Source organism: Heloderma suspectum, chromosome 2, assembly GCF_057233095.1.
Source record: "Heloderma suspectum isolate Gila_16-S chromosome 2, 16-S_ref, whole genome shotgun sequence".
NCBI classification, from domain to species: Eukaryota; Metazoa; Chordata; class Lepidosauria; order Squamata; family Helodermatidae; genus Heloderma; species Heloderma suspectum.
Window position 1 is genome coordinate 281973334 of NC_139459.1, and position 23649 is coordinate 281996982.

Consider the following 23649-nt stretch of genomic DNA (forward strand, 5'->3'; position numbering starts at 1 on the left):
TGTATGTTGTACATCGCCCAGAGTGGCTGGGTGACCAGCCAGATGGGCGATTAATAAATTTAATAATAATAATAATAATAATAATACTTGAAAAAGGTCAAAAGCTGACCCTTACATCTGGTCCCTGGGGACAGCAGGGGCTGTCAAGCAGAGGAAAAGCAAGGACTCACTGGGAGAACTCATACTAGCCCAGGCTGGCAGGTCTCATCTAGCCCCATTCTCTGAACACCAACACCATTTGTACTGTAGGACATAAGCTCCCCAACAGAGAGGCAGTTCTCTCTGGGTACTTCCAGACAGACAATTCCTAGTGCTACTGGTCATGCCCTGCTAGAGGATTCCTCCTCAGAGGAGGACCCAGGGCCCACACTCACTGACAATGCTCAGGAGCCACCTATAACAGCACTCCAGGAGGCCCCTGGGCCCTCAGGGGAGACTGCTGAGGGTCCACTCCCCCCCCCCCGGAAGAAGGGAGCTCTGCTTCAGAGGCAGGATGGCTACCAAGCCCCATGGAGTGATGACGCCTGAAGCGGCAGGCCACCGTCTCTTCACCAGCTTTGGACCCAGCTACCTTTCCTCCCTAGTGCTCATTCTGATGGAACTCCTGTAAATTAACTTGGACTGCCTTTGACTGAAGTTCTTGCTGAATCCTTTTCTGCCATCCCTAGAGCTCCCTCTGACAGGATTCCTGTAATGAACCATGGACTGCCTTTGACTGAATCCTTGTCTGCCACTGTACTCTGGGAAACTGTGCTGGCCTTGACCCTACATTGCTTTAACCTCACTCCCTGCCTGCTTTTTGACTGGTCTCTGAGGACGGTGTGGGCTTCAACTGTGGGCCATTGATCACTATCTTAGATCCTCTCCAAGTCCAAGCCTTTGTAAACAAGACACTACCAATCAGAGACATCGTGCAGCTATTCTGTTCCCCCCCCCCTTTGATCGTTCGTGGGGAGGGGAGAAAAAAAGACAGAAGAAGCAGTGGGACCATATGGGAGGGCTGCAAGGTGGAAGATGGCATTGTCTGGGGCCCCTGTAAAATCCCGTGAATGAGGCAGGGCGATTGCTCGATAAAAGCCTCCTCTGGAAGCACCCTTTGGAGGCAGCAGGCTGCCTCCAACAGAGGCTCTGTTTTGGTATCTGTGATAAGAATGTGATTAAAAATACCAGTTTTATTTGCTCTAGAGGATACATTTAAGCTGAGGAATTACAGGGGTCAGGTTGCTTAACCCTTTCCCCTCCAGCTGTTTTCTCTCAGTGGGAGGAAATGTAGAGGGGAGATTTTGACTAGAAAAACAGCTGAAGGGGAGCAGTCTTCACTATCCCTTTGCTTAATTGGCAGGCTCCAAAGCATCCCCCCCCACCCCCACACACATCATGGGGGAAAGATAGATATGATTGTGTGACACATATTAAGAAGAAGTCAGACACGATTCTCAAGGTGACACCAGGGACTTCCAAGAGATAATGGCTTACAATGTTGGGAGAATCCCACCAGATGGCACTCTTGCACTGTTCCAGACTCTCCCTAGTAGTAGCATTCAGTGGAAAATGCATCAGCAACCCATAGGGGAAGCTCCTGTCAAAATCCAGACTCGAGTCACCAGAAATAAATATTTAGTAATGAGCTATTAACCTTTATGGTTCCCTAAGGGGGAGTGGACATGCTAAATACCCTGCCTCAAAACTGTGCAGGATCCTGCTGAGCTACACAGAAATGCATCTTGCCAGGAGGCCGGAGGGACCAGCATGGAACTCCAGAGTCGGCTTGGGCACGTGCTGGGTAAGAAGGAGAGTTGGACAAATTTACTTCCTGGAAGAGCTGGGAGCAGAGGACGTCGCAGGCCTGTGCTCAACAACAACAAAACAAAAGGGAAGAGAAAGGAGCCCGGACTGATTCTGTTGAGCTTTGGGCATCAGACTACAGGCAGGGGAAGAGACAGGTCTGCTGGCAAGACTCACACTGGTTCAGGATGACTGATCCCAATTCCCTGTTTTCTGTCCTGCAAAGCATTGCCCATGTCCTGACTGTAGCTCCTCCCCTCCCCCTCCCCTACACTCTAGCCCCATCAGAAGCACCACAAGGCCACCGAATTAATCCCCCCTGCCTCAAGGCAGCACTTTCTGCACACCAGTCTCTTGCCTACCAACTCTGAATCACATGCCCTTTTCCACTCTGCTCTAAACAACAGTAGGCAGGGTTAGCACTCTCTAAAAAAACATGCTAAAAAAGGCAATTCATCTTGCCTTTTGAATTCCTTCATCCGCAGTGTCTACATGTTACGACACTTCAGGTTTGCAAGAGGCAAACAGATGCCTCAGGTTTGCAAGAGGCAAACAGATACCTCAAATCAAGGATGTGAACTTTAGTCTTCCTTCCCTCTGCAGCTACAGGCCAGGCACACGTCTCCTTTCTGCCATTCTTTCTCCAGGTTTTCCTTCCCCTCACAGAGGTCTTCTGCTCTCCATTCATTCTTCTTAGCCACTACCTCTCCCAGCCTTATTTTCCTACCTGGCCTCTACGTCCCTTGTTCTGCTGCTTTCTCAGACCCATCCCTCTTTACTCCAGCAACTTCCACTCCCCCCCCCCCGTGGTTTTAAATATATATATTTTTAACCTTGCCGCACTGCCAGAGGCTTCCCCACCACTAGCACCACCACAAAAAGCCCAGGCAGAGCAATCCCACCAGCAGGGCCAGGGAGATCTGAAGGCGGAGGAACTACACTATCAAAAGTCCTTCTAGGCACACACTGGCAGGGTAGAAGGGAGGGAGGAGCGGCACTTTCCTTCCTCCCTGTTCTGAGTTCGTGGTGTGTTTTTTTAAAAACAGTACCGCCCTCCCATTGGAAACACTGGGGGGGGGGATTATGTATGACAGCTCTAGCGCTAGCATACATTTCCCTACCTCCATGTTGGGGGCATGTCTGGGAACCCCAATGTCCCCTGATACTGGGGTTCTCCCTGATCTACCCATTTTGCCTGTATCATAATCAAGGCTCTGACATCAGAGAGGCATGGATGGTGGAGGTCTCCGTGCGGGCTGGGAGGGTATATCTGAGGTCAGATCTCCCCCTCCAAGGGGGGGCCCTTCTCTCCATCCTCGGTGGGAGAGGGCCAAACCATCCTATGGCCCTGGGATCCTTTCAGGGACCACAGGACTGCAGCTTTGATAGCTTTACCATATTTATTTATTGTTCCTTTTGTATTCCAACTTTCCTCCAGGGAGATTATGCTTTTAATCCTCACAACAACCATGGCAGGTAGGCTAGACTGAGACTTGACCAGAGCCATCCAGTGAGCTTCAGAGCAGGGATTTAAAGCTCCAAACCGGTGTAGGCTGGTAGCTCCGATGTCAGTGGGGCGGTGAATCCACTCCAGGTTTCAGTCAGAACTCTGAAGGAGCTACCCAAGGTGTGCCTTTGATAGCTCCTTTAGAGTTCTGACTGGTTTTGACTGAAACTGGGAGCGGATTCACCGCCCCAGGGACATCAGAGGCACATGCCTCCACTGGTCCAACCCCAGTACTCTGGCAACAGCATTTCACTGGCTCTTCAAAGATTACATGGTTGTGGCCTTCCTGTGGAAAAAGAAAGAGAGAGGGAGCATCTTGATCCTATCCCAGTTTGGGGCTTGGACATAGCAATTCCACCCTGAGTGGCCTTGATGTGCTTCCCCTCTTAGGGGAAGAGGGGAATACCTGGGTCTTAGGTATTTACTTTAGGTAGTGTGGAGTTTGGCTATTAGATGTGGGATGGATAATCCCCCCACCCCCAAAGAGACCACAAAATTTCAAAGAACAAAATTTTACGATTTTACTGAATACAATGTTATTAAAAAGTTTAAAAATCTGAATGGAAACACATACGCACAAAGTACACACAAAACCATATAAGGAACAGGGTAACAAAACAACGATGGATAAATGCATCCAGCTAATCTCAGTAGACTATGTCCCTACTTTATCTAGGTCCCTTATCCAAGCCATATCTTACAGTCATTGGTCCAGCTTCCTCTCTCAACCAGTTCTCCAGTTCCAGCAGCTATTGACTCTTTCTTTCCTCCAAGACCGTGTCTTCTTTCCTTCCTTCTTTTTGCTTCTCTGCCCCTCTGTCTTTTTTCCTTAGGCTTTTATCTCTTAAAATTAGTTTCTCTCTCTCCCCATCTCCAACCAATCACAAGGGTAGTTTCTTGTTCATTTCTGCAAACTAAGTTTCTATTTCCTGAGTTAAAAATTCTCTCTCTCTCTCTGTCTCACATCCTCCAAATTTCTGTTGAACTGTATCCTGGCTTCCTGAGCAAACTTCCTGATAGGTCTAATTCTAACCAAACTTTTGACCCCTAAACTATTAACCTTTTCATTGAAACTGGCTAGCACACATACACACACACACAAATGATTTAACCCCATAATATCCTGAAACCAAATTAAATACAAAACAGAGGACAGTTCTGTTCCTTCATAATGGCATAGGAAGGGAGGGTTCAGCTTTCCTTCTCCCCAGGACAGGAGATTATCTCAGCTTGCATTAATTCTCTCACCTGTCCACCTTTGCTGCCTTTTATTAGAATACTACCTGCACCAGTTTCCAAGAATCTAACAGCTGGAAAAAGAAGCATACAGTAGCTGTCACAGGGGCTAATATGCTGACAAATTTTCGCACTAAAAGCAACAGCTTGTATTGCTGCTACTACAGCCAAACTGCCTTGTTATCTACAGCTAGATAGTGTCAAATCTGTATATTCTCTTCCAGGGCTTGAGAAGCAAGGAGAAAGGGTCAGAAAAACACTATTGAAAATAGGCTCTGGGAAGAGATTAGGACAGAAACTACAGATTGTTCACTGACTGGAACAATTGACTGAAACAGTCCTTAAACTATATCCATTCTCTCTCTCTCTCTGTCTCTCTCACCCCCACACACACACCCCTTTGCCCCAGTATAAGCTTTCTTTCTCCATATTTTCACCCTTCTTGTCTCTGTCTCTCTCTGCCCGCCCCACCACCCTCACTCCCCATTTTCCCCTTGGCTTTTGGCCTGAAGATTTAGGCATCATTTGAATGGAAAGCTATTAGCTCTGCCTCGTCACCCCATTTTCAGGGTACTAATAACTCATCCCATGCTCCCTCTCTCGCACACCGCTTGTTGGCTCTAATAGCTTGATAGATCGAGCCGTTTGGCTTGCTCCTCTGCGTGCTGATCCAAGCACGAAGTTTTAATAATTAACCACATAAATACAAGTCCATATAACAAGCATGTGAGAGTTTGCCCCATTGACATATCTATGCAGGAACACCAGGGGGCCTTATAGGTTAGATATTACCAGAGCTTTGTGTGAATAATATGAAGGAATCTGGGGCCGTTACAAAGAGGGCATATAACAATTTTCTGTGAGCCAAGAAGATGCAGTGCTGGAATAACATGGGCTTGCAGGTTAGTAATGCAGGCACCATGCAGAGCAATGCAATCAATACTCAAACCCAGAATAATGGGGTGTTCACACGACAGCTCTCCATGCTTTCAACTTGGCACTATAATGCTAATTTGGAAGCACAGGGAATGTATAGGAAGATTCTCTTAAAGAAGCGGCTACAATTCAGTGGCAGAGCACTGATGCTTTGCATGCATGAAGTTGCGGGTTCAATTCTTGGCATCTCCAGTTAAAGCAGCCTTCCCCCAATCTGGTGCCCTCCAGATGTGTTGGTGGCTACATCTCTGCTGAGGGCTCGGGGGTTTCTCTGCTTCCACCTCTGAGGCAGAGTCCTTGTCCTCCACAGGTGATGTCCTCATGGTAGCATCCCTGAGGGCTGGGGCTTCTCCTAGTCTACTGGCAGATCCTGAGCATTGCTGGTGTGTGTGTGTGTGTGTGGGGGGGGGTTTCCTGGTCCTCCAGCTATTCTTCTGAGAAGGAGTCTTCCAGTGGGGGCATGGCAGGCTGAGTTAAAGGATTTCAGGTAGCACAGCAGGGAAAGACCTTTGCCCGAGACCCTGGGAGAACTGCCACCAGGAGACAGTAATGGGACAGACATCTTCTTATTTTTATAAGAATAAGCCTGTTCCTCTGGGTAGATAGAGGAATACCAGCCATGTCTTTTGCACAGTTCATGATGCTACTGGGCTGACCCTCTCTGTGGGGTGTGGACTGACCATCAAGGACATGGAAGGGGGCAATATCAGCCTTTCAGTGTGTGTTGGCTCTTGGCTGTGGGGATCAGACAAGTCTTAAGTGACATTCTGAGCCCTTTTAAAATGGACATTAAAATGTCCCTGAAGAGGAGATCTATGGTTGCAAGCAGCATTGTTTGCTTTTCCTCAGGAGCCTGGTTTCAAAGGACACATCACTTCCTCATCTGCTCTCAGTTATGCTCTTTACATTCCGTAATAGTGGTGTTCCTCCCAAGATCCAAGAAGTGCAGACTAGATTTTTTATTCCTAGTTAACATCCATGCCGGCTTTTGGCAAGATGGTAGTAGAGCCCGATGAAGTAGGGTACTGGCCATGGCACACCCTCCACTGAAGGCAATCTTTAAACCCAAAGTGCATAAAATATGCACACTAACCTAACCCGAAATAAATACGCTTTGATGTAGGTCATTTGATTACGGTCTTTGCCCTTTATTATGCAAAATGACAATACAGATGGAGGCAAAAGTCCTTTAAGCTAGGAAAGAATGCGCATATGTTGGACATGCAGGGTTGGACCCAGACTTGTGCTCAGCCAGCTGGAGAAAGAGTGCAGGGTGGCAATGTTCTTTGATGCCCCCTTCCCTTTGCAGCCCCCAGTGCCACGTCCCAGGCTGTTCTGGAGGGTTGAGGACTCTTGGGGAAAGTGTGGGAGGTGGCGCTGAGGGCTTCAGGGGAACTGGGGGGAAATTGCTGTCCCGACCCCTTCCTCCAGTGGGAAGCCTCCGCTGTATCCTGGCTCCCTCTTCAAATGGAAGGAGCTCTTCTGTTCCCTGGGGCATGTCTGGATCCAATCCACAGTGTTTTTCTTTGTTTTCTTACCTGTGTGTTGATTCGGATGGCCCCAATGGAGGGAATTTCAAAGTAATAACCTTTAAAAATGAAAAAAAATTAAATAAAATTAAATGACACAATGAACTTTAGAAATGCCTTTCAGTATGGCAATTTTTAACAAGCTTTCAGCACTAGCCCCTCCCCGCTGTTAATCCAACCATATTCAGCATCCCAGATGCAAGCCACAACCCAGCAAAGAGTTAAGTGTGTGTAAGTCCATTGATTTCAGTAGCCTAAAGTGTGGAATGGATGTGACCTGAACAGCTTACTGTTTCAGATCCCAAAGCCTGTTAGCATAAGTCCAATAAATGCTGCTAGAACTATTTGCGCATAACTCTAACAAATTTCAGGGGCAGTAGACCTATGTTTGCAATAGTTGGGAGCAGAGGCTTCTCTTTCTTTTTGTCATCTTTAAAGCAGCTTTTACAGCCATAGGGAAGTAGCAGTGGCAGGCCTAGCGATGTCTTGGGCCATTTTGTCCCACAGTGCGTCTGCACCTCCCAGGGGAGGTATTGGGGCTGCTCCCATGCAAATACTGGAAAGAATAAATAAATAAGGCAGCTGCCAAGTGTAGTAGCCAGATCTGGAAAGAGCCACTTGCACTATGACCTGTCATAGTTTAAACTGCATTACGGTCTCAAGCTACGTGTGAATGAACACATAGTACAAAGCCGGTGTTAGGCAAACACTGAGATAAAAAAGACCTGAGATAAAAGGGGCCCAGCTCAGCTCTCAGAGTGGTGGTGTAAATTCTGTGATGTCACTCTAGCAAATCTAAAGCCAACGAGAGTCTCGCAACAGAGTTTGCATTTCCCTGGAGGTTTGTAGGATGTCTGAAGGATGGTTACCCAGCACAGGGAGATTTTCTTTAACGGGGGGAAATCTCCAGTTCATTTCTCTCTCTGAAGGAAAACTTGGCCAGAGGCCTGGTTTCTCTTGCAGGCAGAAACAGAATGCACACCAGACAACAGGTGTTGAGCCTGTGGAAGCTGCTCTGCAGCTGCTGTCCAGGACGGCCTCTGCAACCTTCCTCATCTTTCCAGGGGGAAGACTGCAGGATGGGAAAGGCATGAGGCAGGCTAGAGAGCGGCAATAATAATAATAATAATAATAATAATAACAACAACAACAACAACAACAACTACAGTCCATTTAGCACCCGAGGCTCTCAACGCAATGTCTGTTGCTCTATCCACCAATCCATGGCATCCATCCATCGAGCACATTAGCGGCACTCTACCCAGTGCAACTATCAGCCTATCTATCGCATCTGTGAACCTGGCTGTCTACAGTGCAATCCATCACTCGACAGCATCTGCCTATGCAGTTACCATATCTGTTTAGATGTCCCCATACAAACTCTATAGTCCTATATTACATTGTTATGTGTTTCTCTCTGGCTTTCTTCATTTTCAACTATTTCATCAGCAATAAATGACTTGGTGTGCCATTATGTTCATTTAATTTTGTAGATAGGGAAACCGAGATATTAACAGCCATCAAGTGCCAAATGATGGCTGATCTAGTAAGATGTGGCAATTTCTCTCCCACAATTCCTGTTCAGGCAGCAGATTTAATTAGCAATCTGAGAAAAGTTGGGCCACGCAGCAAGTCAGATGGGCTTCTGTTGCCACATTCTTGAGATGTACATTTGGCTGTAAGCAGCGTGGGGCTTACTATGATCCCAGCCCCCACTGTACCGCTGTACAGAAAGACTGCTACAGAAAGACTGCTCTAAGCCTGGCTGCCCAGGCCCATCTGAGGGTAACGTGACAATGTAGTCATATAAACCCAAGTGCCACTGCCTGCAAGAAAGGGTGAGTCTTTCTCTTGGTTCTAATACAATTATTGCTACTGCTGAGCATCCATTTAGTGCCAACGGTGGGGTCAGTACTGAATAGGGGTACTCTTCTTGCAATCTAGAAGAGATGTAGAAAACAAGGATGGGGGAAACACCAGGAATTGCAGGAGAGTACAGAGAGAGGTAGGGGAGTCTCAGATGACACAGGACAAAAGTGTGTCACATACGTGGGCCAGGTCCATACATTGCAAGAGTAGCATGGTAGCCACTTGGCTGTGGTGGATCCCATGCTACTCCAGTAACATTTTGAAGGCAGAAATCACATGGGACAGGTTGATCATAAGAGTATTAACCATGCCGGCATCAGTGGCCTGTGTAGGATGGGGGATTATGGCACAGATCAGCCCCCCCGCACATGATTCCAGACTTCAGATGTTTCTAGGAAGCTCTGGGATCCAGCTATAGGAAAGTGGTAATCATGCCACTCCAGTGATGTATTGTTATGGGAATGCCCTTCTCTCATACCACATTACGGGGGTTACTATCTTCCTAGGCTTTTCTGGGCTTGACTGACTGCTTGACAGTGTTTTGATGGCTAGTGGCAACCAGCTACTTGACACCCCCCTTCTGATATGGTAAGTAACAGCTTGGCAGTTTGTAGGCAGTGAAAGGAGACAGAAGTCTGAGTTTTTGTCTCTGAATGGCAAGGAGGATCTTAGGGGGACCAAGAGCATGCTGTGGCTGCTACTGTGGTAGTGATGCTGCTTTACAAGCCACCAGTACTGCCCATCTAGATGTGTGCCCACTCCACCTTCATTAATGTCCTTAAATCTCAAGTATTCTCTTCTCACGTGAAAGGCTGCTCGTGGAACTTCCTGATGCTCAGGGAACTGGGAAGCTTGAAATACTATGAACTGACCCTTACATGTAATGGGTGAGAAGGGTTCTTCCAGACAAGACTTCTATGGTGCCACCTGGCCTCCTTCACGGAATTTTAAAAGATGAAGTTGGGTACTGCTTCAAGATGAGGCTTTCATGGCACCATCACCCTGTCTCATTCAAAGAATTTTATGGAAGATCCAGATGTGGTCTTCCACTTGTAACTCTCCCATGTTTTCCCATTGCTTCTTCCATCTTTTTTTCTTACCGCAGAAAATCCATTAAGGAGAAAAAAGACAGAAGAGCTACAGAATGCCTTCCTCATTGATAGAGCTAGGAGCCCTCTGTCTGGAAGCACCAAAATTTACGTGTGTGTGTGTGTGTGTGTGTGTGTAGGGAGTCAAGAAAACCTGACTCCCATTTATGCTGCTTTCACCAACAGAAAATATTCCCCCTCTCAATGCTTAGATTTCTGCCCTAGTGCTCCTTGTCAACTAGCTAATTTTTGCACCTCACTGAATTACTGGAATAGAAAAAGTGGGATCCCTCTTCTCATAGTCTTAAATTATACGCCCTTTTTATTCTTGTTGATAAACTTAAGGCGGCAGCTGGCAATATCTAACAATAAGACATTCCTCTTGCTATATCTGCCTAAACTCATCTCTCTCTGTTTTGGGACCTCCTACTGTTTTCAGTGGAAGCCCTTCCTACCTGTGATGTCACTACTGCTCTCCAAGTGCCTTTGACGTCAGATACAGAGGCCTGAGGGACTAGCAGCATGAGAGGGCAAAGCTCTCAAGGAACAAAGCTCTTCCTCCTCATGCCATTCAGAACAAAGGGCAGAGGGAGAGAAAAGTCAAGAACAAAACCTTCATAGGAAAGGGTGAGGATACCAAAAAAGTTCCCAAAGAGTCAGCGAGAAAATGGAGAAAGACAAATGAAAGCTGCAGCTGGGTCAAATGTTCACCAAAGATTAAAATTAAAAACAAAAACAAAGCCAAAAGGAGCTTCTTAGCTTAAATGGTTGCCAAAATCTTTGCCTTTTTAAGGAGCTCTCAGGAATAAACTAGATGTTACGTGCAATTTGCATCTAATGAAGATTTGATCTTTTTTTTAAAAATGAAAATTAGCCTTGGGAGATACAGGTTTGAGTGAATGAGCTGTATTTACAAGGGCAAATAAACATCAGCAATCCAGTGGGTGGAGGAGAAGCAGCTGGTGGGGGCAATTCTCAGCACAGAAGTGGCTGGTGGGGTATTAAGCACCTCCCCCCCGCCTCTGCTCAAACCCTTTGCTTCCCAGGGCTGCTTTTCATTAAAAAAATGTACCTCTGTTTTGGGGCTTCAGCACAGGTATTTGCATGTAACATGTAGTTTAACCATTACCACATGCACCACAGTACTGAAGGTGTTGGCATTCATGTCTTCTAGAAACCTATAGTCTTTAATCTAAAGGCCCTGCCAACCAATTCCAGATGGGTTTGACAAGCATTATTCAGTGATGAAGGCACTCCACTCATGCTGAAGTGGGATAAATCCCAGATGGGCAGCCATGTTTCAGTTTGTTGTATAGCAAAAAACAACCAAGAGTCTGGTAGCATATTATCGTAGACTAACAAATTGATTGCGGCAGAAGCTTTCCTGCCTTTGCCCTCTCTTCTTTATTATTACTTCAAATGCCCTGGAGCTGAGCACTGACAACAGGTTCTGGGGCTAAACCCTGGTGAGTCCTGGCTCTGTACAAATTAATTAATCAAGTTAAGCAGTTGAGGCAGGAAACGGTTGTGCTTCTGGTGTGGAGATCTCCATGCCTGATTTAAAAAAAAATAAAAATAAAAATGCTGAAAGCAGATTCTGACAATTGCTTATGACATTATTTGACTTGATGTGTTCTGGAAAAAAGAACATGTAAGGAACTGGCCAGGAAATGGCAGTAGCCGCATGTCTGCCTGATGTGAGTCTATGACACAAATCTAGCAAAGCTCTGAGAAGCTTCTCTTCACAGCTCCTCCAGTGGGATGAAGCAGAAATCAAAACACTTGCACACATACAACAATGTGCAATGAAGGCTGCTAAGATGCCCTGACACAAGCACAGCAAGCATCTTTAAAATGTAACAGGGATTGTAACATCTGAATCACAATGAGAATTAGCTACTACATGTACAGCTTATCTAAAGTCACCAGTCAGGTGAGGCTCAAAAGGGCAAGAAAGCAAAGTAGATGAAGAGGAGAAGAGGAATTTGGGCATGAATGACCAACACTATTCCCAGAGGACAGGACAATGGGAAGATGGATTACTGTAAACCAGAAGGTTCCCAGGCCTCTGGCACCTGCTGACAGATACAGGAGGTGTAAAAGGGAAGCCTGGGCCGCTGCGCAAAAGGGCACTGAGACAGTCTAGGAGCAATGAGGGGCAGAGACAGGAGATTTCAGATACAGAGGATGGTGAGCAAGATGAAAGGGGGCAGAAAGGGAATGGGAGGGGAGGACAGCTTCAGAGACCTGTGTAAGGTACAGGCAGCGGTTGCCACGTTGGCCTCAGAGAATCAGAGATAAAATAGGTTAAGTGATATCCTATCTATTAGTAAGACAGCACACAAGCTTTTAATGGTAGCAGCCACATTAAAACCTTTAATTTGTGTGACATATGATCTTGCATACTGTTACTCAAGCAGAAAGTTACCCACTGCGATAAATCACCCAGGGTGCTTCCAGATGAGGCTATTATTGTGCAATCATCCTGCCTCATTCATGGAATTTTACAGGGGATCCAGACGTTGTTGTGATCCACCTGTAACCCTCCTGTGTTTTCCCACCGCTTCTTCTATCCTTTTTCTTTCCACAAAAAAATCTGTTAAGCAGGAAAAGACAGAACAGCTGCACAATGTCTTTTGACTGGTGGTGCTAGGAGCAGTTCACCTAGATAAGCCTTCCCCAACCTGATGTGTTTGAGATGTATTGGACTACAGCTCCCATAATTCCCAGCCAGCATTGCTAAAGTTATGCTGGTTGGGAATTATGGGAGCTGCAGCCCAACATGTCTTGAGGGCACCAGGTTGGGGAAGGCTGACCTAGATTCAAGCTCCCTTCATCTATTCCCCAGTCTTCCAGCTGATGGAAAAGCATATGCATGTCTTGTCGACTGGCAAACGATTATTCCATATAAATTAAACTGGCAAAAGATAAGCAGCAGTACGCTAATCAATTGATCCTTCATATCTGGGCCCATGAGTTATGTGATATGTCCCCTCCAACCTAGAGGCATGGGGACATAGGAAGCTACAAGGTGAGACTATTTGCAACAGACACATTAAATGCAACTGTGCATTCAATGTATCATCTAGTTTGGCCACAAGACTCTTTGGAGCTATATTTAAAACTCCAAGGGCAGCATCCAACAATGTCATTCTGCAAACTCAAATAGCACTAGTAGAGCTCTGCTGAATCTTTCCATTGTGCAAGCAGTTGCCTGTTATGCTTGTGCAAATGGTTGCGCAAGTAGTTGCACAACTGGTTGCACAATGCATTGTGCAAGAATTGTACGCGACGCATTGTACATGGAATAAGAAAGGTTGAATAAGGAATGTCGCACAATGGGTTGCACAGAATAAGAAATGTTGCACAATGGGTTGCACAAGCATAATGCACCACCGCTTGCGCTACCGTGTGCACGCAAACATAACTTCAGTTGGATTCTTCTCTTGCACATAGTTCAGAACCTAGTTTCTGCTAGCGCATTTGCAGTAACAGAATGACACATTTGGATACTATCCCAAACTTTATCATTTCTTTAAAAAGCAGATAGCAGATACTTTCCAACTCTCACTGCTGCCAAAATTAGCCTAAAAACAAGATTTACAAAGCTACTTTATACCAAGCCAGAGCACTGGTCCATCTAGCTCAGCACTGTCTCAGTACTGACTAGTGGTTCTCCAGGGTTTCGGAGAGAGGAGTCTTTCCCGGCCATACCTGGAGATACCAGGGATTGAACCTGGGATCTTCTGCATGCAATGCATGTGCTCTACCACTGAGCTATGGCTTTCTAAGTCCATTGGATTTGGAATGAGGGGAGGGTTGACTCAAGATTTTTCACATTTGAGATTACCAGAATAAGAAATGTTTTTTTTTCTGTATTCATGCAGATGTCACTGTGTTTACTGGGTGAATTCGCACATCACGCTAAGCCACCCTGAGAATAAGTCACAGGGGATTGCTTGTTACTCCTGACAGACAATCAGGCGCTCTGTGGCTTCCCATGGCCTGTTTCCCCGCTCAGTTCTTCCACCTGCCCCCGGCATGTATCCCAGGCATCTTTGTGGCAGAACTCCTTGTTTCCTTATTCCCTGCGTCAGCACCCTTTCTGCAATTGGTTCACTGGGCTTGCCAGCTCATGAGGGAAACTCCGTCCATCCCGCCTAACATTGCCAAATGCATATAATTTTCTGAGCTTTTGTGAACATCATAATGCATTCACAAACTTAAAAAAAAAGGGTCTTGAGCACGTGGGCAGGAGCGCAAGACCACTTGTCTGCTATTTAGCTCAGCATACCAATAGCCGTCTCTTGTCAATGTCCTTGTCAATTTCATCCTCCAATTCTGTGCTTGCTTTGCTAGTGAATACACCCTCACCCCCACCAAGGCTGCTTTATATACTACCAAAATAATTACACTGGCCCAAAAAACTCTTTCTCCTGCAGCTCCCCCTGCCCCACTTCGTGCTTACTGCTTCCCTCCACTGGTCTCTCTTGCTACCTGTCAGATATACATCTGGCTTACACAGCAGTGACGGGGATTAGTAAAGAAACACACATTTCAAGGCAGACAAATGAGGTGGATTGGTAAATATACACAAATTTAATGGCAGAGCAGTAAAGCGGAGGGGAAAATTGCACAAATTTCATAGCAGCAGACTTTCAAATTTGCACAAACCCGATTTTTTTAAAAGGTTACGAATGTGTTCAGGATGTCCTTCTCAGCTTTTAGGAGCACAGAGTGGAGGGCACTGACAAGGAAAGGAGGATGGTGGTGGCACTAGTGAGATTCTGAGGCAGGGGTTTTACTGCTCTTGTTGGGCAGCTCTCTAGCCATTCCCAACAACCCATGATGAAGTTACCGTGCTGGGTTTGGACATCACAACCAGCCACCTGAAAAGAAGCCACCCTGAACAACCCAACAACAAGCCATGAGTTCTCAGGTTGGCTTATTTGTGGAAAACAACCCACGATGAAAAAACCACTCTGGGTTTGAACACCATGACAGGCTACCCCGAAACAACCCACGGTGACTACCCCGCAAGGCCTATTGTGTCATGTGAGACAGGTTATCATCTTCATGCAGAAATTAGATATATTAATCATGCTGATTACATAGAATTAAGCTACAAAGAATAGCTGTGGCCTCCTGGCTCAGAGGAGGAAGTTGTTTACCTCAATCTCAATCTCTGGAAAACTGAAAGTTCACTTTCCCCACCAGTCTTCTGCCAGCAGAGAAAATGTCCCTCTCTTCCCCCGCCTCCCATAAGAAAATAAGAGGACCCCTACTGAATCAGACCAAAGCCCTATTTAGTACAGAATTCTGTTCACACAACAGCCAACCAGCTGCCTTTGGGGACCCCACAGGTAGGATACGATAGGCTAACTAGTGGTAATTCTGCCTAACTCTCCCTACCTTTGTTAGCACAAGCCATCCACTGCAGGGGAGTGACATCATAGTTATGCTGTCCGACAGAAAAGGTGAATACTCGTACCTGTGAAAAAGAACAAGGAGGATTTATTTTTAATCAAGGAAAGGAAACTGGGAGCATCCATCATTAAGCACAGAGGCTTCCCCAGTACCCTCCCAACCCATAAAACCAATGACTTTGTTTGAAACACAAGCACACGTAACCTACAAAAAAGAAATCCATTGAAACAACAACAGATGCTCTTGTCAGTTGGAGATCCTTTAGCTAAGCCCGGAGGTACCTACTAGGGACCTGTTTGTATGACTGCTATCTGCATAGTAGCTGCTTGTCAACTGCCTCCCTGTGGCTAGCCAGATGTGTGCAGTCCCACCACACACCAAAAAGTTATTTTTTGAGCACTTGCTAAGATGGCACCTCAAACACTATCATGTGTCTGATCTCGCCTGATCTCGGAAGCTAAGCAGGGTCAGCCCTGGTTAGTACTTGGATGGGAGACTGCCTGGGAATCAGGCTTCCTGCACTGAGCAGGGGGTTGGACTCAATGGTCTCATAGGCCCCTTCCAGCCCTATGATTCTATGTGCAAAGCATCTGATCTTGTGCATGGTGGTGGCTGGCTGCACCTAACCAACTGGGTAGAACCAGGAAGCCAACACACACAGGAGTTTTCAGGGGGCTGCTCTGCGCCCCAGTGCCTCACACGCAAATGTGCTAAATTGGCTGTGCCTGAAGAGTATATTACATGCTCTGCGGCAGTGTGGCTTGATGAGCCCTGCATGTAATTTTAAAACCTGGTGTTTGGAAACTCAGCTCATGATAACTGTCTATATTGCATTTAATTAGTAAAACAGAAATTAATTGTAAATTTGTACCCTGCCTTCTCCAAAATGCACAAGGTTGGCTCACAACACTGTAACAGCCTTGACAATATTAAGTTTTTGATATATTCAAACATCAATTCCCACAACTACTGGGTGGGTGGTAGTGCAGGAAAAAATGCATGAAAATGTGGTTGCATTTTAGGTCCTGCTCATTGATTGTGCTTTCTTCTGTAGTGGTGTGGCAGAAGCAGAACCCTGTGGATGATGGCAATGGCAGTGTTTTCAAGCAGCTGTCACACGCCCAACAGACACATGGATTGACCCTGAGAGGAAGTAGAGCTTCAAGACTTCAGCACATCTCAATTCATTTTTATAAAATGCCTAAATTATGCTGGGCATTGTTAAGCAGTGTTCTTATGGAACAACACATCTGCACAGCTTCATGTTACAGAAAGAACTCATGGGCTTGGCTGCCATAGCCAGGAACCCCCCCCCCCCATGAACTGTACTTTAAAAATACCCAAGATTTCAAGCAAAATGAATTTGGCAAGCTGGAAACAACAACAGCAACATGACAAGTTGACCAAACAACATTTCTGAATGAAACGTGGTTGGGATCTAGGTTTACCTACATATGCGCACAAATGGGAACCTGAGAGGAATGACAGAGGGGATGCAGAGAGAAGGGAAGAAGGAGATACCCTTCCTGGGGCCTCCTACCCTACCAGGGATCTTTTCCTCTTTACCTTGGAAGGGGGAAGGCAGAGGCAAGAGCCTCACCCGCAGTGGCATCATGGAGCCATGGAGCCAGGACTCACAGGGACGCAGGCCCCACACTTTTCTTTATTAGCAGGGATGCTGACATCATCTGCCACCCCACTTCCCCTCAGAATTCCCTGTTCTTTCTAAGCTTAGCTCAGCCCTCTGAGCTTAGCACAGTAGCTATAGGGAAATGAATTTTCCCAGCAACAATATATTGTTCCCTGTTGTGTAACGCAAAGTACTTTGGGGTAGTTTGGTCTTGAGTGGGCAATTAAGACCCATTAGCTTTACAAAAGACCTGCTCCTGGTGGAGATGAACACTGCTAGAGCTGGTTTGTTGAGATGGATCAATACAGCTGCTTGTGTTTTTGGCCTCTCCTTGGGGGAGTGCTTGTGGGGACTGTCCTGATGAGTGCCGGAAGATGAGCCCCTCAGGTCGGAAGGTGTCCAATATGCTACTGGGGAAGAGCAGAGGGTATTTCCAAGTAGCGCCAGAAAGAGTGAAGCGGCTGGGCCAAAGCCGAAAGGACACCCAGCTGTGGATGTGTCTGGTGGTGAAAAGAAAATCCGATGCTGTAAAGAACAATATTGTTTAGGAACCTGGAATGTCAGATCAATGAATCAAGGTAAGCTGGAGGTGGTCAAACATGAGATGGCAAGATTGAACATCGACATCTTGGGAATCAGCGAACTAAAATGGACAGGCATGGGTGAATTTAATTCAGGTGATCATCATATCTACTATTGTGGGCAAGAATCCCTTAGAAGAAATGGAGTAGCACTCATAGTCAACAAAAGGGTGGGAAAAGCAGTATTGGGGTACAATCTTAAAAATGATAGAATGATCTCAGTACGAATCCAAGGCAAACCATTCAACATCACAGTAATTCAAGTCTATGCCCCAACCACTGAGGCCGAAGAAGCCGAGGTTGATCGGTTCTATGAAGACCTACAACACTTTCTAGAACTAACACCAAAAAAAGATGTCCTCTTCATCATAGGGGATTGGAATGCTAAAGTAGGAAGTCAAGAAATCACCGGGATAACAGGCAGGCATGGCCTTGGTGTACAAAATGAAGCAGGACAAAAGCTAATAGAGTTTTGCCAAGAGAACATGCTGATCATAGCAAACACTCTTTTCCAACAGCACAAGAGGCGACTCTACACATGGACGTCACCAGATGGTCAATATCGAAATCAGATTGATGATGTCCTTTGCAGCCAAAGATGGAGAAGCTCTATACAGTCAGTCAAAACAAGACCTGGAGCTGACTGTGGCTCAGATCATGAGCTGCTTCTTGCAAAATTTCGGCTTAAATTGAAGAACGTCGGGAAAACCACTAAACCGTTCAGGTATGACCTAAATCATATCCCTGATGAATATACAGTGGAGGTGAGGAATAGATTTCAGGGATTAGACCTGATAGACAGCGTGCCTGAGGAACTATGGACGGAGGTCCGTAACATTGTTCAGGAGGCAGCAACTCAATCCATCCCAAAGAAAAAGAAATGCAAGAAAGCCAAGTGGCTGTCTGATGAGGCTTTACAAGTAGCTCACGAAAGAAGGGAAGAGAAAAGCAAGGGAGAAAGGGGAAGATATGCCCAACTGAATGCAGAGTTCCAGAGAATAGCAAGGAGAGACAAGAAGGCCTTCTTAAATGAACAATGCAAAGAAATCGAGGAAAACAACAGAATGGGAAAGACTAGAGATCTCTTAAAGAAAATCGGAGATCTCAAGGGAACGTTTTGTGCAAAGGCGGGCATGATAAAGGACAAAGAAGGCAGGGACCTAACAGAAGCAGATGAGATTAAGAAGAGGTGGCAAGAATACACAGAAGAACTATACAGGAAAGATCTGAATGTCCCTGATAGCCATGATAGTGCGGTCACTGAACTTGAGCCGGACATCCTAGAGAGCGAAGTCAAGTGGGCCTTAGGAAGCATTAGTAACAACAAAGCTAGCGGAGATGACAGTATTCCAGCTGAGCTACTTAAAATCCTAAAAGATGATGCTGTTAAAGTGCTGCATTCAATATGCCAACAAATCTGGAACACTCAACAGTGGCCACAAGACTGGAAAAGGTCAGTTTACATTCCAATTCCAAAGAAGGGCAACGCCAAAGAGTGTTCAAACTACCGCACAATTGCGCTCATTTCACATGCCAGCAAGGTGATGCTCAAAATCCTACAAGCTAGGCTTCAGCAGTATGTGAACCGAGAACTACCGGAAGTACAAGCTGGGTTTAGAAGAGGCAGAGGAACTAGAGATCAAATCGCCAACATTCGCTGCATCATGGAGAAAGCAAGAGAATTCCAGAAAAACGTCTATTTCTGCTTCATTGACTACGCTAAAGCCTTTGATTGTGTGGATCACAACAAACTCTGGCAAATTCTTAAAGTGATGGGAGTACCAGACCACCTTACGTGTCTCCTGAGAAACCTGTACGAGGGTCAAGAAGCAACAGTCAGAACCAGACATGGAACAACCGATTGGTTCAAAATTGGGAAAGGAGTACGACAAGGCTGCATATTGTCACCCTGCTTATTTAACTTATATGCAGAGTACATCATGAGAAATGCCGGGTTGGATGAATCAGAGGTCGGAATTAAGATTGCTGGGAGAATTATCAACAACCTCCGATATGCAGACGATACCACCCTAATGGCAGAAAGCGAAGAGGATCTAAAGAGCCTCTTGTTGAGGGTGAAAGAGGAGAGTGCAAAAGCTGGTTTGAAACTCAACATTAAAAAAACGAAGATCATGGCATCTGGCCCCATCACTTCCTGGCATATAGAAGGGGAAGAAATGGAAGCAGTGACAGATTTTACTTTCTTGGGCTCCAAGATCACCGCAGACGGTGACTGTAGCCATGAAATTAAAAGACGCTTGCTCCTTGGGAGGAAAGCTATGGCCAACCTAGACAGCATAGTAAGAAGCAGAGACATCACCTTGCCGACAAAGGTCCGTCTAATCAAAGCTATGGTTTTCCCAGTAGTAATGTACGGCTGTGAGAGCTGGACTATAAGGAAGGCTGAGCGCCGAAGAATTGATGCTTTCGAACTGTGGTGCTGGAGAAGACTCTTACGAGTCCCCTGGACTGCAAGGAGGTCAAATCAGTCCATCCTAAAGGAAATCAACCCTGAGTGCTCATTGGAAGGACAGATAATGAAGCTGAAGCTCCAATATTTTGGCCACCTAATGCGAAGAGAAAACTCCCTGGAAAAGACCCTGATGCTGGGAAAGTCTGAAGGCAAAAGGAGAAGGGGACAGCAGAGGATGAGATGGCTAGATAGCATCACGGATGCAATGAATATGAACTTGAGCACGCTCCGGGAGAGAGCGCAGGACAGGAAGGCCTGGCGTGCTATGGTCCATGGGGTCACGAAGAGTCGGACACGACTGAACGACTGAACAACAACAACAACTTCAAAATTTACCATGACACCTCTGCTCACCTGATTTTCTTTCTCTGTCCCACCCTTTCCCCTCTCCAAGGGGAGGTGTGAAAACAGTGGGGAAGTGGCTTGCCTTCCCTCCTCCTTCTTCACTCATTGGTTGTTATGGGTGGGGTAGTGTTGGGGAGGGAGTCCCTGTAATGTCGCCCTCCCCAACCCGGTGCCCTCCAGATGACTTGGGACTACAACCCCAGTTCGACATATCTGGAAGGCACCAGGCTGGAGAAGGTTGCTGCAATGGGTTGGGAATGCTCAAGCCACCACTAACCCAGAATGTATTTTAGGGGCTTGAGGCTGGGCTCGCAGACTGACCCATTCCCCCCCTGAGTGAAAGCCACATGCACAATGATCACTGGGGGGAGGGTCAGTTAAGCAAGCTAAACTGACTGCTGCTCCAGGATCCGTTATGGGTGTGAAGACCCCCTTTCTTTGCCTCCACCCTCAAACAGTGTGTCTGTAGGACAGAGGTTGAGCCAATCCCCAACCTCTCCACAGAATCAACAGGTCCACAGGGAGCCTGTGCACCTGTTTATAGGTTATCTGAGAAGGGTTTGATCCAGGGGTCCCCCAACATTTTGGGTCGGTGGGCACATCTGGAATGTTGGGAAAGCGTTGTGGGCGCTCTCATAAAATCGCTGCCATGGTGGGCATGTCTGATCACAAAACACGCACTTCCCAGAAGGCAAACTGGTGAGACTAAAAGAAAAGTAACTTGCCCAAGAATTAAGTACAAGGCAATGGGGGAGGGGTATGAGCTGAAAAACACAAACCCACTCTTTTGAACCCAAATAAAGATGGTGCTGGAAGGCAGCCCTTTGCTTTGCAGCATTCCAGGCTCTCGGTTAATTTTTTTTTTGGGGGGGGACCACCAAACCTTAAAAAATAAAATAAAAAGTTAGGAGGGACAGGGAGCCTGATGGGTACCAAGCGAGGAGTTCCTGAGCACATTGGTGCCTGTGGGCACTGCATTGGAGACCCCAGGTTTGATCACATCAGTTGAAGGACTGAATTCCCCACTGAATAAGAATTTGGGGAGAGAGGTATATTTAACTCCCCCCTCTACAGTTTGGTAATGGATGCTACCACTAGAAACAACCCTTTGCTGCCCCTGCTTGCCCCCACACCCAATTTCTGTCCTCGCTTGTCTGCATGCAGGTGAACTGAGTTTGGAAAATAGGATATTAACATGCAAAGGTGATTTTCCAGGTCCAAGGAATCAATCTGAAGGTGTGAGTGCTTTGCAGCAACTGTGCTAATACTGGGTAGCAGTAGGATTCCTATGAAGCATTAGTCTAGTAGGCGAAACATCTGTGAGCCAAAAAGTGCAGTGTTTGCTTTGGCAAAGCACTTCACTGCCCTTTAGTATTCTGCAACCTGGGGTAGAGCAAAAGGTGCTTTAAGCACACTATCCCATTTCTCACTCTTGAGAAACATTCTTCAAACCAAACTCCATATTACGCTAGTCATGAAGCGTGTAGCTGAGGGTTAGCTTTTTATTTACCCTAGTGTAAGCATGCAGGCTCCAATTCAGCTTGGGATCCCCCCCCCACATTCCCCCCCCCAAATCTGCCCCCTATGGGGAGGTTAAAAAAGAAAAATCTCCATTGGCGACAATGGAGTGGGGGAGAATTTCGGGGAAAAGATTTCAGGGAAAAAACAGTGTAGGTGTGTGGTGGAAGATTTAATTCTCTCCACTCCTGTTGTATGGTGGTCTCAGTCCAAATTGGGGCTGGACGCACTTAAACTAGAATAAAAAAAAAGCTAACCCTGAGCTACATGCTTCACGATTAGCATGTGCTGCTCGGCTCTAAATAAGAGCATCTTTTGTAGAAGATGTCAGAGGGCGACACCCATCTCCTTTCCCTCTTGTGAATAAGGAGGGAGAGAGAAGTGTGGAGGATATAAAAGTTACCCTATTCTGAGTCCAATCTACCCAGCAGGCTGACACTTCTATACACCCTTAATTCCTAAACCCAACAGTGTTGAGAAAAGTACCCTTTTTTCCTGTAGTAACAGTCTGTGAAAAGTTTCACAGGAAGTTCTGTCCACCTTCTTTTCTGGCACTTCAAGGTCGGTGCAGGTAATAAAACCAGTGCCAGCATGTTAGACGCACCATTAAAGGGGCAGTGGCTCAGTACAGGAGCAGACAGGCAGGAAGATCAACTGTCTAAATAGCTCACACCAAATGAGGCGGAATTCAGCAATAAAGCATGAGTTAGCCACTTCCCCTGTCCCCGTGACTGAACTAATGCTCGTCACCCAGCTGGTTCCTCAATTATTTGGTCATGTTTCTCGACTCATTTATAATATTCCATATGCAAACATTTGAGGGTGGGCTGACGCTGCCTTCCACCCCTCATTGGCTCATGCACAGATTCTAGCTGGGAAAGCTCATCACAGATTAAGCAAGTGAACAAGAGGCACATTATGACTTTGCCTGCTCTCCCTCCTAGCCTAGTTCAGGGCTCCATATGGTACATTAGGAAGACGCACCATGTGATGGAGGCACAATATATGCTATTCTGTTTATTATGTTTGGTACTTATCTTGGCCACCATACCAGATAATTGTGTAATACAGGCCTGTCAGAGCCAAAGGCTAAAGTTGCAGCCTGTGAAAACACTGCTGTGAAGTATGTATCGGGAGCTGTTCAAAAGAAGCCCTTTGGCCACTGTTCTGTTCAGTTTGGCATTTTCTGTCAGATAGTAGGAAACTTGTGGATTTCACCTATTTCCTTTTCCTGGCACTCAGACAGAACCGAATTTACAAGTTCAGTCATCTTTGTTGAATCCAACATGTAACCAAATGCCTTTGCGCTGGTTAAAAAACTAACAAACCCTGACTCATAAAGTCCCTAGCTATTGAAAGGTTTTATGCTATCAAGGAGAGTGGGCTCTTTCCCTCACCCCCCTGGTTAGGAGCAACTTGGGAGAGGCCATTTTGGAATCCAGCCTGTCAGACGCTGTGAGTGAGAGGCTTGTTTTGCTCTCTAACCGACAGAAAGCCAACAACACTTATCTACAACAGTATGGTAATTTTCTTTATAACTAGCTAGTTACCTTGACCTGAATAGTATTTTCCATCTGTAGCTAACAGATGCTTCATACATTATGGCATGGAACAGCTTTACATGTTTATATTAGAAAGGATGCTATTTTTGCATTAATTTTTTATACATCTGACTTTACGTTCTGTTCTAGTTTTCCTGGATGAGTCTGCTTGTTGTTTAAATTA

The 23649-nt window shown here is 46.1% G+C and overlaps 1 protein-coding gene across 1 annotated transcript in view; it reads right to left on the bottom strand.

Moving 5' to 3' along the window:
• CACNA2D2 (calcium voltage-gated channel auxiliary subunit alpha2delta 2) overlaps positions 1-23649 on the bottom strand; it is an 806035-nt gene that overhangs the window by 85558 nt on the left and 696828 nt on the right. Inside the window, exons 13-14 of the mRNA XM_084839654.1 lie at positions 15363-15441; positions 7003-7052 (exon numbers count right to left, since the gene is read on the bottom strand). Coding sequence (XP_084695780.1) covers positions 7003-7052; positions 15363-15441 — 129 coding nt within the window. The remainder of the gene's footprint in view (positions 1-7002; positions 7053-15362; positions 15442-23649) is intronic.